The sequence below is a fragment of the Biomphalaria glabrata genome, chromosome 6 (genome assembly GCF_947242115.1).
Source record: "Biomphalaria glabrata chromosome 6, xgBioGlab47.1, whole genome shotgun sequence".
Taxonomy (NCBI): domain Eukaryota; kingdom Metazoa; phylum Mollusca; class Gastropoda; family Planorbidae; genus Biomphalaria; species Biomphalaria glabrata.
In genome coordinates this window covers 19,090,470-19,109,731 of record NC_074716.1, presented here as the reverse complement: position 1 = coordinate 19,109,731, position 19,262 = coordinate 19,090,470, and the positions used below count along the sequence as shown (strand labels likewise).

Sequence of the window (19,262 nt, the reverse complement as noted above, 5' to 3'; positions counted from 1 at the left end):
TACAGTCGGACACAAGAGATGAGATGGTAAAAAATGAATGGGTGATGTCTTTGGAGAACCACAAAACGAAAAGGATGACAGCAGTTATGACAGTAAATGGTCACCGTGTAAGGTTTCAAATGGATAGTGGAGCTGATGTAAACACCATCCAGGAAAATACGTAAATAAGAATCAGATTGAAAAGGCAACGCAAAGATTACTAATGTGGAATAAGACTGAAATGAGACCCATAGGGAAAGCCACTCTAACGACGAGAAATGAGAAAACTAACGAAACATTTGAGGTGGAATATATAGTTGTACCAAATAATCTAGCATGCCTTCTAGGTCATGAAACTTTAACAAGAATGAAGTTAATCAAAGTCAATAAAGATAGGTTCATAGCATCAGTAGTGAATAACCAAGAAGAAGACTGTAGTCCAAAGTTTACTGGTGATTTGGGTGATTTAGGAGAAGTGTCTTTAAAGATTGATAGCAGCATTAAGCCCAAGGTTCTGCCGTGTAGAAAGATCCCTATTGCTTTACAAGAAAGAGTTAAGGAGGAGTTAAAGACCCTAGTGCAGAGAGGAATCATAGAACCAGTGATAGAGCCTACAGAGTGGGTGAGTCAGATGGCAATTGTGGAAAAAGCTAATGGAAAAATTAGGATCTGCATAGATCCACAAGCCCTGAATAAAGTTTTACTAAGGGAATTCTATAATCTTGCTACTTTAGATGACATATTGGCAGATTTGAACGATGCCAAAATATTCAGCAAATTGGATGTGCAAGAAGCTTTCTGGCATGTCAGACTAGACACAGCGTCATCTAATTTGACAGCAATGATAACCCCTTTTGGTAGATACAAATGGAAACGATTACCATTTGGACTGAAAGTGAGTTCAGAAATTTTTCAGAGACGATTAAATCTAGCACTAGAAGGACTGAAAGGCTGTTTCAATTACGTTGATGATATTATAGTGGTAGGAAGAGGAAGAACGAAAGAAGAAGCACTCAGAAATCATGATATTAACCTAAGAGAGCTGATGAAGAGATGTCAAGAAAAGAAGATTAAACTGAACCACGAAAAGTCTGTTTTTAGAACAGCTGAGATTAATTTTTTGGGTCATATTATTACAGAAGCAGGAATAAAACCAGACCCCAACAAAGTATCTGCGATTTTGAGTTTGAATGCTCCAAAAGATATTTCATCAGTCCGAAGATTCTGTGGCATGGTTCAATATCTTGCAAGATTTGTTCCAGACTTGTCGACAGATTTACAGCCCATAACAGAGTTGATCAGAAAGAACACACCATTTGTTTGGTCTGATCAATGCACACGAGCTTTCAACAAGATAAAAAAGAAAATATCGACTCATGGCACATTGATATATTTTGACCCTAACAAAGAGCTTACATTACAAGCAGATAGTAGCCAAAATGGGTTAGGAGCAGCGTTATTACAAGATGGCAGTCCAATAGCATATGCTTCTAGATCATTAACTGATACTCAGAAAAGATGGGCACAGATTGAAAAAGAATTGTTAGCAGTGGTTGTTGGTTTGGAACGTTTTGACCAGTATACGTATGGCAGGACAGTTATAGTTCAGAATGACCATAAACCACTGGAAAACATCCTTCAAAAACCACTCAGTTCTGCTCCGAGAAGGCTACAAAGTCTAATGATGCGTCTTTATCGTTACGATATCCAGTTTCAATACGTCAAAGGCAAAAATTTGTTCATAGCTGATACTTTGAGTAGAGACCCATCAGAGGAAAAGAGTGATATCCCTGATGTTTGTGTCAATACAGTGGGAATGGCAATACCAGATGCAGTGCTGGAGAAAGTCAGAATCGAGACAGAGAAAGATAGAACAATGCAAACACTTATTCAGTTTATCCTAAATGGATGGCCAGACAAACATAATAGTTTACCTGAACTCAAACAATATTTTTCACTAAGAGACATGTTAACATACGAAGACGGACTCCTGTTGAAAGGAGAACAAATAATCATACCGGTATCACTTCGCAAGGAAATAGAAGAAAAACTCCATCCAGCACATCTGGGAGTAGACTCAATGAAAAGAAGAGCAAAAGAAACAGTTTTCTGGCCTGGATTGTCAGCTCGAATACAGGAAATAGCCAACTCATGCTACATTTGTCAGAAAAATAAACCAGCAAATCAGAGAGAAGAATTAATAGAGCACGAAATAGGTTCTAATCCGTGGGACAAGATTGGAATTGATTTATTTCAAATGTGTGACCAACAATATCTAGCCATAGTGGACTATTATTCAAATTTCATAGAGGTAGAAAACATGCAGTTGACAACAACACACGCAATTATAAAGAAACTGAAAGTTTTATTTGCAAGATATGGGGTGCCCAAAGTTTGTATATCTGATAGAGGACCTCAGTTCACATCGGAATATTTTTCCAAATTTATGATGGAATGGGGAGTGACTCATTTGAAATCTTCTCCAGGACACCATCAATCCAATGGAAAGGCTGAGTCAGCAGTTAAAATTTTGAAGAACATAATGAAGAAATCTAGAGAATCAAAGTCAGATGCTTATGAAGATCTTCTGGAATTTAGAAATACTCCAAGGCAAGACACAAATCTAAGCCCAGTTCAGATGTTTTTTGGTCGGATGACTCGAACACTGATACCAAACAAAAGGAGTAACATTAAGATTTCTACATGTCAAGAGAACATTATGAGAAGAAAAGAAAAACGTCAGATGAGTGTAAAAACATCTTATGATAAGAGGTCAAGAAATTTAAGTCAGCTGAAAACTGGACAGATGGTCTATTTCCAATCTCCTAATGACCCTACATGGAGACGTGGAAGAATCCAGTCTCAAGTCAATCAGAGAGCTTACATTATTCGAGGTGACAATGGTGCAGTGTACCAAAGAAACAGAGTGCATATTAACCCGAACAGAGAAACAGAAGAAGATATATTTCCCGATACTGATAACAACATACATGACAATAGAACTCAGGATCAACACGTTCGCCACTCATCAACTCATCATTCCCTGCGACCAAGGGATCAGTTGAAGAAACCGACAAGATTCAATGACTATGTGTCTTAATGAACTATTGAATGTTGATTTTTAAATGTGATATGTTTCATATTGATTGAAGCGTATACATGTATGTTATGTTTAGTTGTTTATGTTGTGGTTTTGTTTTATTTTTTTCTATGATACTCCCCGAAATGTTTTTTTTTTTATTTTTTTTTTAAAGAAAAGGGGATGTTGATATGGTGCGCAAAGGTGCACGCGTTCAATATAATAAAGTATCATTCTCCGCCATGACACTAAAGGTTGTTGTTTGTTTATTGCTGACTGTGAACCTAGATCATAATTAACAGTTATAGTGTAAATCTGGGTATATACTTAGCTATAGCGCTTCTATTGGATGTGGGGGATATTATAATATTACCCAGCGCATGACGTAATGATCAAAGGCCAAGGTTTGGTGGAAGTAGTGGAAATCTTTTGAAAGATGAGAACGATTAGAATACTTATAATATGATCATGCCACTGATAACTCCTGACGACCATCTTTCACTTTATTTTATTTTTCAATCGCTCTTTCTTGAAAATGGGCTCGTCAATTTAGCATTGAAATAAGGTTTTATTTTTCTAATAAAGTCTGACTTCACCAACTCTCAGCATATCATGTCGGCTATATAAGTTTTGCCTTAATTTTTGTAAAACATTCATGTCGTACATTGCGTTATATTGGTATTTAGTTCATATTTCTATCGATATTTCATTTCTACAAGTATATGTACATTAATTTATTGATATTCTTTTTAGATATCAACACTAGTATATTTACGTGGACATAAATACCTGTTTATACTATATTTCCGTTATGATTAGGTTTCTATAGCCTTTAAAATTGATTGAGTGCTTATTAGAAATAATTTGAATGTAGGGTATGATTCTCTCTCTCTCTCTCTCTCTCTGCCATTAGGCGTCAATCTGATCTAAATTTTCTTACCCCACTCTATCTGATTGGCGTACATAAACACAAAACACTTTTACATGACCGCTATACATGTTACATTTTTATCGTTTTTGATGGCGTTTAATTTTATTCTGATCTAATGCATTACACTTTTTGTCATGTCAATGAAAATGAATCTATTAAATATTTGCTTAGTTCACGATTTTTAGAATTACTATTTGTTAGATAAAATGATCAGATGATGAAATGATCAGGGGATGAAATGACCGGGGATGAAGTGACCGAGGATGAAGTGACCGGGGATAAAATGACCATGGATGAAGTGACCGGAGATGAAATGACCGGGAACTCTTTAAGAATCAGGCAAATAGGCGCATAACCTACGTATAAAATAACATTTTCTTGATTTTTTGCAAAGCCATGTTTGTTTGTTTTTAATCCATTTTTTTTATCTTGTCCTCATCATGTATATTCTAAATATTGTCTCTTTTCACGGTTTTTATTGTGTTTTTATTTCACGTTTTTTTTTTCACATTTGACTAGAGTAACACCTAGAGTAACAGCCTTCAGGATAGAAGACTTAAAAATAAAGTCGCAATTATACATAAACACTGAACCATAATCTTCAAATACAAAAACAAAATTTAATAAATTACTCAGAAAGACACAAAGATAAAGGCACATTCCTCGTTCCATATGCTAGGACAAATTTGTACAAAAGCTCCTTCTTCCCTAGCGATATTAGAACATGGAATGGGTTGCCTGAACTAGCCAGGAAAACCAGTGTCTTGGCGGAGTTTAGGTCATTGGTTAATATGTATGACTAAATGCATGACGCGTAGGACGTAATCATCTTCTTTTTTGAAGTAACGTCTGTATCATATAAGATAAGATAAAGGACGTTTAAAACAAAAAGCAATTAGACCCTCCCCCCCCCCTTTTTTTTTAAAAGGTTAAGTAGCCTTCTCGTTATACAAGCTCTAATAAAAGATTCGCATTAATGAACTATAAAGATTAAATGATATTTCTACCCTTTAAAGACTAGCATATATGCGAAGATAAATATATTATGTAGATTACTTAATTTACTTTGTTTAAGTCTTTTGATTAATAAAAGTAATTTTTTTTTGCGAAAAAAATGTTAGGAAAAAACAAAGTTTCCGACCCGTCAAAATTTGGATTATTTGTATATTTTTTAACTCTCTTTTGTGGAGGCCTCTTTCTTGTGGAGGTGAGAATCTCTGAGTTTAATCCAACAATAAATGTGTCTGTAAGTCGCACCTTCCCCAATTTAAATGTAGCTTCCACGGTTAATGTGTGTGTATCTGTAACAACAGATTTTTATTGGATTTCTTTATTTCTTTAACTCTCTGAATATTGCAATCCCAGGTCTCCGAGAGTCTATATTTAACGGACTAATTAGGCGCCATATGTTTCTAGAAACTTAGATCCTCCCCCACGCCGTTCAGCGCATTGGTCGGCAAGCTGTCTCACAAAGCTCGGTCGCAGGCAATATATGGAGCCTCTTCCCACCTGGTGTTCACAGCTCTGAGGTCCTCCATGAAAGTGTGGCTCCAAGTTATACGAGGACGTCATGTTTGCGCTTTCCTCGTATTGGCCTCCATGTCATCGTAACTCTAGGTATGCGTAGTTCATTTTGTCGGAGAACATGTCCCGCAAACCTCCTACGACGCCCTGTCACAACCTCACTAAGTGGTCGAGTCTTAGTTCGGCATTGAATTTCCTTGTAAGAGACCCGATTTCTATAACGACTCCTAAAATCCGTCTTAGACATTTTTGTTGAGCCACATTTAGTCTTTTCACAATTTTGGCAGATGTCTACCATGTCTCACATGCATATGATGCTGTTGGGATGACGATTGTGTTAGGAAGGTGTATTTTTGTCTCAAGTCCAATAGCTTGACTTATCCAAATAGACTGCAGCCTTGGAAAATGCTCCCTGCCTTTCGGCACACTACATCATGGTAGGCATCTCCATCATTTGTTATGATTCTCCCAAGGTATGTGAACTTGTCCAATTCTTCAAGCTCCGACTCACCAAGTCTGATCTTTGCCTGATATCCCACTCGCACAATTTGAGTCTTATGTTTATGAGGTGGCTAATTTTGGGTGCCTCTCTATCTAGGCTCTCCGTCATTTCTTGTCTGCATTTATTTGTAGCCCCGAGTAGTGCAACGTCGTCGGCGAAGTCCAAGTCCGTTATTCGGTTTGGTTCACGCCATGAAATACCGAAGGCAGTCTGATTCATTGCTCTCCTTATTATGTAGTCAATGGATAGGAGATAAAGGAAGGGAGATAAAATGCACCCGTCTCGATGATAAAGAACTCTGTTATTCCTTCAGTTTTAATGAAGCAACTAGATTTACTGTAAAGGAGTCATTGAATCTGGACAATTTTTTTCCGGGATACCATATTTTCTAACTATTTTCATAAGTGATTCTCGATGTACACTATCAAAGGCTTTTTTAAAGTCTACGAAACTGATCGTTAGCCGTTGTTGGTACGCGAGACTTTGCACATGATTTTTCGTAGAATAAAGATCTGCTCCGCATATGATCTGCCTCTTTGGAAGCCTGCTTGCTCTTCTCTGAGCCTCTCATCTACAGACTGTTGAAGCTGCCTCAACAAAACAGTGCTGAAAACTTTGCCTGGGACAAAGAGGAGGGTAATGCCCCCCCCCACCCCCCGTTGTTGCAATCAGCCTAGTTGCCCTTTTTAGGGTTTACAATCACTCCTTTTTGCCAGTCATCAGGAACTTTAGAAGTTCGCCAACATAGATTTAAGAGATCTGTCATTCTGATAACAATGCACTGCCCCCCCCCCCCCCCCCCCGTTTTAGCATTTCTGCTGACACCATGTCTAGCCCTGGTGCTTTTTTGCTCTTTAGGACTGCAATGGCTTTAGTAACCTCCTCTATTTGTTATTGAATCTGTCAAGACAGCCATATGTTGCATAAGGTGACAATCATTTCTGTCTAGAGAAACGAGTTGATTGTAAACTAAATTAAACAACACTTGATTCTGAGCTTCAAGTTTATTTTTTTTAACTGAAAACAACAACAAGTTACACGGAAGACAAAATTGAAGGCCATGTTGGATACAGATGGCTAGCTAAATAGGACTGGATAAAAGTATAAAACATTTATGTACGTAACATACAAAAGATGCATTATAGCATAAAGAGGATGTATTGTATCATACAGAAGATGTATTCTATCATGACTATCATTGGGAATATCATTGCTTTTTAAGTAAATGTAATGATTTATTCATCATGCATCATTCTCTAAGTTTGTTTTCTTCATTAAGATTCTTTAATCATAAACTTAGTAGATTTCAAATATAGAGTTGAAACTGATTATTTGACATATTTCCGCTGTTTCTTTAAAATGTAAGATTATTACCTCCTAGCCCAAACCTCCCGCAAGACGGCGGGGGATGGCGACGAGCAGGGTTTAGTCTAGAGCACATATCACACGACTTAGCAACTCCTGTAGATCCAACAAAAAAAAAAAAAAGTTTTTCTATCACATTGAAGTTTGACCAGATCCATAAGTAGTTGATTTGAACCAACAGTAAACTCCCCTCCACCAAGTAGAGACTTGAATTTCTAAGAAATGGCCCCGTACTCGCCCATCTTTCTAAGAAATTACGTTTCTAATGACACTTTCAAATCATTAATAATACAACAATAATAATCTAGTAATAAGCTTCAGTTAAATTACATACAATAATGTAGAAAGCAGAGTTGATATTGAAACTCATACATATCAACATGGATAGTTGATCGGTTACGTGAATCACATAACAGGAAAAATTGGTGTCATCCCCTGATTGGAGTCACTCGATCTTTGCTGTAGCACTTACGCACCCCTCTAACCGCAGTATCTTACAACATGATCTAGATAAGAATATATTGTAATTACCAACAGGAATGCCATAAATAGTTGTTTTTATCATTCCGGGAGACAAGTATTAACTCTACCCTCTACCCTCCAGAGACAAGGATCAATTAATGCATGTTAAATTAACGATTCTCTACAGATTTAGAAAGTATAACCAGATCAAAACATACAATAGTTGCCTTATACTTTTCAGTTATAACATATTAGGAAGAGATGTGGAGGGCCTACCTTCTTCAAGCTTCAATATAAATGCACACTCATTTCTATCAATTGTTTCATTGCTAGATTTTGGTGAGGAATGAGAGTACAGGCACTTGTACATTTATATTTAAAATGCATAAAAGTTTCATTTTTTTGTGTGTAAGTTTCTGAAATGTGAAGTGCCCCCATTTAACGGGGAGGCTTTTAGCGGCTGTCTAGCCCTACAGTAAATTCGGCCCTGAAGTAAAAGCAACAATTAACGCGAACAAATATTGACTGCTACAAAGATTTACTTGGACTAGGACCAAATAATAACTCAGAAAAAGAGCTCACATACAAACGGGGTAAGAACTTTTTTTCAAACGATTATGTGTGTTGATTTTACATACACACAGAACGGAATACAAATACACACAACATATATTTATATAAAAGTACATGTGAAATATATACAAATACATCTATATAAAATAAACGGTTGACATTGTCTTTGATTATCACATGATAAGGTCACTGAAGCTATAGGAGTGACTAATATACAAGAGCGAATTAGTCGTATGGGGGAGGGGGGCAATGAAAAGAATTATCACATCAGTACACAAACTATCACTAAAATGAAATGTCTCTTGTATCACATACAAATATTTTATCCTTCCACATATACCTAACAGGCTTCGTGGAGAGATGCAGCAATTCGTCTATCACATTATACAAATTCTGATACATATACAAGGTTTTAGCATTTGTTTGGCCAACATAGATTGTTAACTTTGATTAAAATTTAATCACTGCAACATACTCATATGCAGGGGCTTCGCAGAGAAATTCCAAGCCACAAATAAACAATAGAGAATTAGGGAGACACACATTATACAGTGATTTTATGACATCTACTAATCTTGGGGGGTACCCATGATAGGTTTCCCAGTACTGTTGCCGTGGTCACTGTTCACCTCTGCTCATATGTTTGTTAAGTTATTCATCTACAGCCATTACATGGTCAACTGTTGGATTTGTGGTGCATATACCACACAGTATCTTTGTTGTCCTCAAATTCAAACATAGACACAAAAAAAAAAACATTAAAAAAACAATAAACAAAAAAAAAACAAAAAACACCCGTCAATTAACATTGTTTTCTCAGACTATCGCCCGTTTTGCCAGTTATATGTCTATTTTACTGTATAATTTGAGTGATGCCTCTTTAAATATAGTGGTGCTGTACTGGGGACTATTCATAAGGTCACCCTTAATGCTTTGAAATCAAGGCACTAACCCGACGTTTTGAGTAATTTCAATAATTGCAAAAGGCAAAAGTTGGCTATCTTCGCCATGCCATCTGTTTATGTTAGGCCTATGCCATTTTGTTTTCATGAGCACTGTTATATATACAAACATTATTACATAGAATCTTTCTTTGTTAACATTGAGACGCACAAGTCTGAAGGCCTACTGCTCGAGGACATATCATAAAAAACAACAATTACTGTTGAAATGCTAAACTGAAGTCTGAAATAAGCCACACTGACAATATACTAACCAGAAGAGTTGATCTTCATGTTAACATTCAAAGGTATTTCCAATTCCTCACTAGAAAAAGAGAAATGTTTAATCACAAGTGAGATACTATAAGCCTGCCAACTACAATCTTGTGTGCAATACGATTCTCATTACAGATGATTCACTCAACAAAGGATTCTACACCCACGAGTTCTAAATTTAATACAGGGCAAACAAAAAGTGTAACTGTTCACAGTACCTACACCTCCAAGTGAAATATCTAGATCTAGTTAGAATAAACCGCATTCAAACATTGCACAAAAAGTAGCATTGAAATGTTGATATCAAAAGTTGCATACAAAAATATATTGTGCTCTGGAGGATGTTTTATATTTTTAAAAAATCCTATTGCAGATGAAGTGGGGTTGAAGGTTGATATAGTGACATCCGAAGAAATGAAACCAGTTCATATGTCACTGTCTTCCAACGCTTTTTGCCTTTTCTTGGCCTTTGCCGTGACTTTCAACCTCCTGGATGCCATGTTGGGCGATGGTATGGGAGATATTTCTCCCCCTGGCTCAACACCCCCTGGTGTTAAGGAAGCAGGCGATTTTGGAGTCGTCGGTGTGAGTGGAGAAGGCGTGGACGGTGACTTGGGCGCTGCAGTAGTCGCTGTGGTTGCGAAAGTGGTAGCAAAAGGGGAAGAAGTGTCAGAAAGTCTGAGTGGTTGTGACTCAGCCACAGGCTGTGGTGTAACAGGCTCTATTTCAGCTTTTTCTGGTATGCAATCGGGATGACGTTGGAACTTTCTAGAACCTGACCTAGAAAAGTGATATTGAGGAGGGCTCTGGTCGGCTGAAACACCTTTCGGAAGGAGACCATCCATGGAGCGTGAAAATGCCTGAAGCTGACCCTTAAGCTGCTCTGGTGTGGAACCAGTTTGCTCCGGAGAGACCGGAGTCATGGGCTCCTCGTCGACCTCTTTGATCTCATCGAAAGTGACCGGCTGAGTTTTATAGCGCGCACCACTCCGCTGGGCCCTGCTCTTTTTCTTACGAAACGATCCTGAGGCGTTAAAGTCTCCGTGAAGGTGGAGCCTGGACAACCGCTCTGGGAAGTGGGTATCGAAGTTGTACATGGGGTCATGGACTTTGGCAGCAGTCTGGTATGTTTCCATGGTTTGGGCTGGTCTTGTACCCAAAACGTTATCTGTTGATGACACAATGAAGAGAGTAATGAGTGTTATTAATTTTAATCATGTGCACAAAAACCTGATATAAATCAAATAATTAATTATACACATAAGCGGTCTCTACATGGCGATGATATTCGACAAAATTAGAAAGTATTAGCGGTAGGAGGGTAAACAATATCTTGAGCTGATCTTTCACAAAGCTTAACACTGCTATTTATTCAAAGATTTTGTTTTTTCCTTTTTAGAAATTTATTCTGTATAAAGCTTAAATTCCATTGCCACAACAGAGAAGAGATGAAAACAATGGATGCATCTTGACTGAATGTTTCTCTACGTTTTGTGTAAGAACAAATACCATACATCAAATATTTGAGAAATCGATAAATGTCAGTGTCAAATATTTGGGATCATTTGAGAAATCGATAAATGTCAGTGTCAAATATTTGGGATCATTTGAGAAATCGATAAATGTCAGTGTCAAATATTTGGGATCATTTGAGAAATCGATAAATGTCAGTGTCAAATATTTGGGATCATTTGAGAAATCGATAAATGTCAGTGTCAAATATTTGGGATCATTTGAGAAATCGATAAATGTCAGTGTCAAATATTTGGGATCATTTGAGAAATCGATAAATGTCAGTGTCAAATATTTGGGATCATTTGAGAAATCGATAAATGTCAGTGTCAAATATTTGGGATCATTTGAGAAATCGATAAATGTCAGTGTCAAATATTTGGGATCATTTGAGAAATCGATAAATGTCAGTGTCAAATATTTGGGATCATTTGAGAAATCGATAAATGTCAGTGTCAAATATTTGGGATCATTTGAGAAATCGATAAATGTCAGTGTCAAATATTTGGGATCATTTGAGAAATCGATAAATGTCAGTGTCAAATATTTGGGATCATTTGAGAAATCGATAAATGTCAGTGTCAAATATTTGGGATCATTTGAGAAATCGATAAATGTCAGTGTCAAATATTTGGGATCATTTGAGAAATCGATAAATGTCAGTGTCAAATATTTGGGATCATTTGAGAAATCGCTAAATGTCAGTGTCAAATATTTGGGATCATTTGAGAAATCGATAAATGTCAGTGTCAAATATTTGGGATCATTTGAGAAATCGATAAATGTCAGTGTCAAATATTTGGGATCATTTGAGAAATCGATAAATGTCAGTGTCAAATATTTGGGATCATTTGAGAAATCGATAAATGTCAGTGTCAAATATTTGGGATCATTTGAGAAATCGATAAATGTCAGTGTCAAATATTTGGGATCATTTGAGAAATCGATAAATGTCAGTGTCAAATATTTGGGATCATTTGAGAAATCGATAAATGTCAGTGTCAAATATTTGGGATCATTTGAGAAATCGATAAATGTCAGTGTCAAATATTTGGGATCATTTGAGAAATCGATAAATGTCAGTGTCAAATATTTGGGATCATTTGAGAAATCGATAAATGTCAGTGTCAAATATTTGGGATCATTTGAGAAATCGCTAAATGTCAGTGTCAAATATTTGGGATCATTTGAGAAATCGCTAAATGTCAGTGTCAAATATTTGGGATCATTTGAGAAATCGATAAATGTCAGTGTCAAATATTTGGGATCATTTGAGAAATCGATAAATGTCAGTGTCAAATATTTGGGATCATTTGAGAAATCGATAAATGTCAGTGTCAAATATTTGGGATCATTTGAGAAATCGATAAATGTCAGTGTCAAATATTTGGGATCATTTGAGAAATCGATAAATGTCAGTGTCAAATATTTGGGATCATTTGAGAAATCGATAAATGTCAGTGTCAAATATTTGGGATCATTTGAGAAATCGATAAATGTCAGTGTCAAATATTTGGGATCATTTGAGAAATCGATAAATGTCAGTGTCAAATATTTGGGATCATTTGAGAAATCGATAAATGTCAGTGTCAAATATTTGGGATCATTTGAGAAATCGATAAATGTCAGTGTCAAATATTTGGGATCATTTGAGAAATCGCTAAATGTCAGTGTCAAATATTTGGGATCATTTGAGAAATCGCTAAATGTCAGTGTCAAATATTTGGGATCATTTGAGAAATCGATAAATGTCAGTGTCAAATATTTGGGATCATTTGAGAAATCGATAAATGTCAGTGTCAAATATTTGGGATCATTTGAGAAATCGATAAATGTCAGTGTCAAATATTTGGGATCATTTGAGAAATCGATAAATGTCAGTGTCAAATATTTGGGATCATTTGAGAAATCGATAAATGTCAGTGTCAAATATTTGGGATCATTTGAGAAATCGATAAATGTCAGTGTCAAATATTTGGGATCATTTGAGAAATCGATAAATGTCAGTGTCAAATATTTGGGATCATTTGAGAAATCGCTAAATGTCAGTGTCAAATATTTGGGATCATTTGAGAAATCGCTAAATGTCAGTGTCAAATATTTGGGATCATTTGAGAAATCGCTAAATGTCAGTGTCAAATATTTGGGATCATTTGAGAAATCGATAAATGTCAGTGTCAAATATTTGGGATCATTTGAGAAATCGATAAATGTCAGTGTCAAATATTTGGGATCATTTGAGAAATCGATAAATGTCAGTGTCAAATATTTGGGATCATTTGAGAAATCGATAAATGTCAGTGTCAAATATTTGGGATCATTTGAGAAATCGATAAATGTCAGTGTCAAATATTTGGGATCATTTGAGAAATCGATAAATGTCAGTGTCAAATATTTGGGATCATTTGAGAAATAGATAAATGTCAGTGTCAAATATTTGGGATCATTTGAGAAATCGATAAATGTCAGTGTCAAATATTGCAACATTGTAACTGGAAGTCCACTTCAAAGAAGACAGTTTCTCAAACTGAATGCTTTACATAAACCTCATGTGTTACAACGCTGTGTTGTTTCATGCATGTCACAGTGTTGAGTGTGTGAGAGTTATTAATTAGATTCATAGTTGTTATCAAAGCTCACCGATAGACTTGACAGACCAGACAAAGGTTAGGACAATGTCAGGTGTTTGTCTTGTAGAGAGACTGCTATGTGGGTCGGGACAGACACAGACAATTAGTAATGTTAGTTTAGGTGTAGGCTAGATACTCAGCCTATATAGAGTAGAGTTTTGGGGCAGTCGGGACACAGCGCCATGTAGTGCTAGCAGGGGCGTGTGTCGTGTGCTAGGCGTTCTCTGGTGAACGACACATACAGACATTGGGAGCAAGTCGCTGAGGCTGGCTCGCGATCTTGGCTCCAAGAGGTGTGAGTTGTTTGCCAGAGACAACATGTAGGAACTAATTCTTAGGGACCAGGGTAAGAAGAAATGTTTTTATTAGTTATATATCTAGTATTAGATGTTAATTGATTATGAATAAATAGAATGGCGCTTTAGTGAGTTGTTAGCGATATTTTTGACTATTTGTCTATTTAGAGTGACAGTCTTAGTGACATTCTGACAGTCTGGGTAGCAGTCTTTAGCATGAGGCAGTCTTAGCGTAGAGACACTGAATAGATGTTAGCGACAGTGGCGTAGTCAGCAAGACAAAGAGCGACATGCAGTAATTGACATGGACAGCGGTACTGAACTCTGATGCAGTCTGCGGCGTTGGGTCCAGTGCATGGAGGATGGAGTAGCCGTGGTGGTCTGATTGGCATGGGTGATTAATTGCTGTATTGTTGATTATGTCTTCATTGTTTATTATGTTAACAGATATCATAGTTTTATTAGTACATAGTATTGAAGCCACTTGTCTTATGTTATTAATTTTATGTTATTCATAATATATGTTTGTAGTTATCAATTCATTTCATCAATCTATCATTACATGTATTACTTGATTTTAAAGTGGCCATCGATGCCCTATTTAGAACATTAAATATTAGTTTTAATTAGAGAGTTTGACTTTATTATGAGTATTCATTATGTGGTCATTGATGTTGTGACATTGTTGTCATTAGTTTAATTTATATACATTCCAAGTAATTACACGCACCATACGTGAGGGTCATTGCTAGATGAAAGAACCAAGATTATGAAGTGAGTGGGTTCGTTGACAATGCACATACAAGAATGAATAACAAAACTTAGAGCAAATAAACTGTAGGAGTTATAGATCTTGATTGCGATTATACTGCATCAATACTTTCTTGATTGAGATTAGACAGCTTCTATACTGTCTTTTTGAAAAAAAAAGTAAAGTACCCTTTTCAAACCTAGCGATCTGTAGGGTAGAGGATGTAAAAGTCCATCTGTTTTTGTGCCCACGGTTAACGAGGGTGTCATGTGGCCTTTACCTTTCCCCAACAAATGTCAGGTGGGGCAGACCCATTAGATCCGAAATTCAAAATCCGTCTTCATCGGGATTTGAACCTTCCGGTTCGAAAGCCAAGCGTCTTAACACTCATCCACCACGCACTGTCCCTGCATCGCATCAATAATGGGATGCTAAGGTTTTTGAAAGTATCGAAAGTTTAAACCTAGACAGCCCACAAGCACAACAGATTCTGGTCTCCTGGCAGCCTTATACACATACACAACAAATAATTCATGATAATAAAATAGTTATAAGTTTTAAAACTAAATTAATCTATAAATCAAGTTAATTTCTAAAATAATTATATGATTTTAAGATTAATTTGAAGTGGTAAAATGATAATCGTCTAATCTAAATTCTAATCTGTATATAAACACTACGTAGTGCCTCTAATACAAATCATGCATCCTTTAATTTCACTATAAACCAGGACAAACGCATACAACATTATGATATTATTCATCCAAGGCGATTGAGCTTTGTTTTTCATAAAGTGAATGCTATAAATCTCTATCACTTGAGTATATCGTTGAAATACTATCTTTTTGTTTCCAATACACAAAGTAAAGTACAAAACAACACTTCATCAATTACAAACAAAAAGACTCCCTGGGAATTACAATCAATCAATGTATCTATCCAACTATCCTTCTGTATGTTTGTGTATCTCTGGATCTCTCTATGTATCTCTGGATCTATCTATATATCAGTGCATCTATATATGTGTGTATCTATATATAATATTATATATATCCAATCAATTAATCAACAATCCAGTGGCGTAGCTATGGTGGAGGATAGGCGCGGGGAGATTTTGAAAATCCCCCAGGGAACCCACTTGAGGGGGCTCTCAAATGAGTGTTCGAATTCATTTTTTTAAATGAATATTAAACATTACGCCATTATCTCATGTCCTGACGTCGAATGACAAAATGCATGGGGCCCTAAAGAGGTCAAGCCCCTCGGACCCACAAATGATGGCAAATTCCTAGCTATGCCACTGCATCCATCTATGTATACACAGTCTAGATAGCTGTTAACACACATACACAGTTATACTAAATCCATGAAAACTATTAATACAACACAGCTTGCAATGTAGATCAGTGCTCATTTAAAGAATACTTTTTTTGACTGAGTTTACCAGTCAGTGCTCATCAATTATTTTGTTTTTACCGTCTCTACCCTATATATGTCTTTCACTGTGCCCTTCTTTCTCTCTCTCTCTCCCCATTTGCTTCCTTCTAGTTCGAAGTCTGATGTAAACCTCAGCTAAGGTATCACAGAGCTACCTCTGATAATTCAAGCATGTATACACAGGAAAAGTAAATAAAATAGAAGAGCTTCAAAAGCGTGCTAGTGTGATAACAGTGTAACTCTGCAATCATTCTCTCTCCTCCTCATCCCCCTCTCTCGTGCACAACCACCCACATTCACCTTGTGTAACACATGTTAGGATTTCAATCTGTTTAGACACGACTCGCAATCGCTAGCTAGCATCAGTCAAAACAAAGAATGGCGAACAGGATGGCGAGCAAGGCGTCTTAACGGGGACAGATAGAAACCTTATCGAGCCTAGATCTTCTCAGTTAATTCATAAAGCAATTAGGAGTTCATGTTTGGGAAAGTCTCTTCGGTCGTTGTAGATTTGTAAATAATTTCCTTGTTCATCTTCATTTGGTCGGGAACATTATTAGCTGATTTTAAAAACTGTTTCACTTCTTGCTTATAACAACTCGTTCTGGCAGTTCAATCCCTGGGCAAGAACGAGACTTAACAATGAACTTCACTTTATAAACAGCATGTACAGGTCATGGTTTAAGGTGTATGATACTTTACTTCCCCCCCCCCCCGACTAATTTCAGGTACCCATTAGAGTTGACTCAGGGGCTCCCTACAGATAAACGAAAGTCAAAATCCCAGTTTTCACAAGTATTCTAATCGGAGACCCTTCGGTTCGGATGTCTATCTATAATACCACTCGGCCACCATGTCCTCAGTGCGGTAGGTATGACATTACAACTCGGCCAGCACGCCCTTAGTGCGGTAGGTATGACATTACCACTCTGTCACCATGTCCTCAGTGTGGTAGGTATGACATTACCACTCTGTCACCACGCCCTCAGTGCGGTAGGTATGACATTACCACTCTGTCACCACGCCCTCAGTGCGGTAGGTATGACATTACCACTCGGCCAGCACGCCCTCAGTGGGTTAGGTATGACATTACCACTCTGTCACCACGCCCTCAGTGGGGTAGGTATGACATTACCACTCTGTCACCACGCCCTCAGTGGGGTAGGTATGACATTACCACTCGGCCAGCACGCCCTCAGTGTGGTAGGTATGACATTACCACTCGGCCAGCACGCCCTCAGTGTGGTAGGTATGACATTACAACTCGGCCAGCACGCCCTCAGTGGGGTAGGTATGACATTACCACTCTGTCACCATCTTATCTTATCTTATCTTATATAATACAGACGTTACTTCAAAAAAGAAGATGATTACGTCCTACGCGTCATGCATTTAGTCATGCATATTAACCAATGACTTAAATTCTGCCAAGTCACTGGTTTTCCTGGCTAGCTCAGGCAACCCATTCCATGCTCTAATAGCACTAGGGAAGAAGGAGTATTTGTACAAATTTGTCCTCAGTGTGGTAGGTATGACATTACCACTCGGCCAGCACGCCCTCAGTGTGGTAGGTATGACATTACCACTCGGCCAGCACGCCCTCAGTGTGGTAGGTATGACATTACCACTCGGCCAGCACGCCCTCAGTGGGGTAGGTATGACATTACCACTCTGTCACCACGCCCTCAGTGGGGTAGGTATGACATTACCACTCGGCCAGCACGCCCTCAGTGTGGTAGGTATGACACTCTAAACAAAGAGTGAATCATTAGCTATGACACTCTAAGTCTAAACAAACAGTGAAATTGAAATGAATCTAGAGTGAACATGCGACGTCTGTCCAATCAGATATCTCGTGCATCTATGTTTGAATCGTATTAGATCTAGATACTTTCTCTTGGGTGTCTATAGTTTCTCTTGGGTGTCTATAGTTTCTCTTGGGTGTCTATGGTTTTTCTTGGGTGTCTATAGTTTCTCTTGGGTATATATAAGTTACATAGGAAAGCTCTCTTCAAATCAAAACGTGTCTGTCTAAGACACTGACCAGAGAAAGATGAGAAGCAGTTGGATTTTCTCTGAATTATTACTTCACTCAAATGTAATGAATACTAGATAGACACAATTATAGAGGCACATTTCTTATTACATACGCTAGAACAAATTCGTACAAGTGCTTCTTCTTCCCTAGTGCCGTTAGAGCATGGAATGGGTTGCCTGAATCAGAAACAAAAGTAAAAAACTTAGAGTTTAAGTCGTTGATTAACATGCATGACTAGATTGACACATGAAATTCGTAGGACGTAATTATTATCTTTTTTTTTTTAAGTAACGTCTGTAATATACAAGATAAGATAAGAATAGGTTCTACTGATCTGTAAATAACCGTATCGTGTGTGCATTTCGTCATATCAAAATCAACGTTCATGTAGTGATTGTAGTCAATGTTCATATAGTCAATGTTCATGTAGTCAATGTTCATGTAGTCAATGTTTATGTAGTCAATGTTCATGTAGTCAATGTTTATGTAGTCAATGTTCATGTAGTCAATGTTCATGCAATGTTCATGTAGTCAATGTTTATGCAGTCAATGTTTATGTAGTAATGTAGTCTATTTACAAGTATGATTTATGTTTGCTTTAAAGAACAAACAAGTATTAATTAGCTGACGTCTGCTAACCTTTGTTTTTAAACATGATTGTGAGAAGACTTAACATTCGGTATGAACATCTCAAACACTCTCCCAATAAACAAGGGAAATAGAACTGCGCTGCTTAGTTTCAAGAGAAGAGACGCCTCTCTGAGATAAACCATGTCACGATATCATTTACAATGGCAGCACCTATGTGGGCAGACAAGGATGTCTATTCTCTTATAATCCCATCTTATTATCTTATAATTTGACTGGCACGATGATATTAATGGACGTAAGTCTTTGGGAGTCCGAAATGAACAAGAAGATTCTACACGTTGTCATTGAAATGTGCATCCTTTCTTCATTCTAGAA

At 37.2% G+C, this 19,262-nt stretch overlaps 1 protein-coding gene and 1 long non-coding RNA gene across 3 annotated transcripts in view; one reads left to right on the top strand and one right to left on the bottom strand.

The window, feature by feature from the left end:
• Window positions 1-7,010: 7,010 nt before the first annotated feature.
• Window positions 7,011-19,262, bottom strand: part of LOC106060893 (uncharacterized) — a 56,699-nt gene continuing 44,447 nt past the window's right edge. Inside the window, exons 1-2 of one of the 2 annotated variants that reach the window (XM_013218918.2) lie at window positions 16,171-16,528; window positions 7,011-10,800 (exon numbers count right to left, since the gene is read on the bottom strand). In XM_013218918.2, coding sequence (XP_013074372.1) covers window positions 10,058-10,768 — 711 coding nt within the window. In that variant the 5' untranslated portion in view covers window positions 10,769-10,800; window positions 16,171-16,528 and the 3' untranslated portion in view covers window positions 7,011-10,057. Of the gene's footprint in view, window positions 10,801-16,170; window positions 16,529-19,262 lie in introns of those variants that run through there. The other variant, XM_013218917.2, reaches the window with a different exon arrangement.
• On the top strand, window positions 13,740-14,701 carry LOC106059849 (uncharacterized). Its single transcript, XR_008778570.1, has 2 exons — window positions 13,740-14,120; window positions 14,239-14,701. It is a non-coding gene; the product is annotated as an uncharacterized LOC106059849 (long non-coding RNA).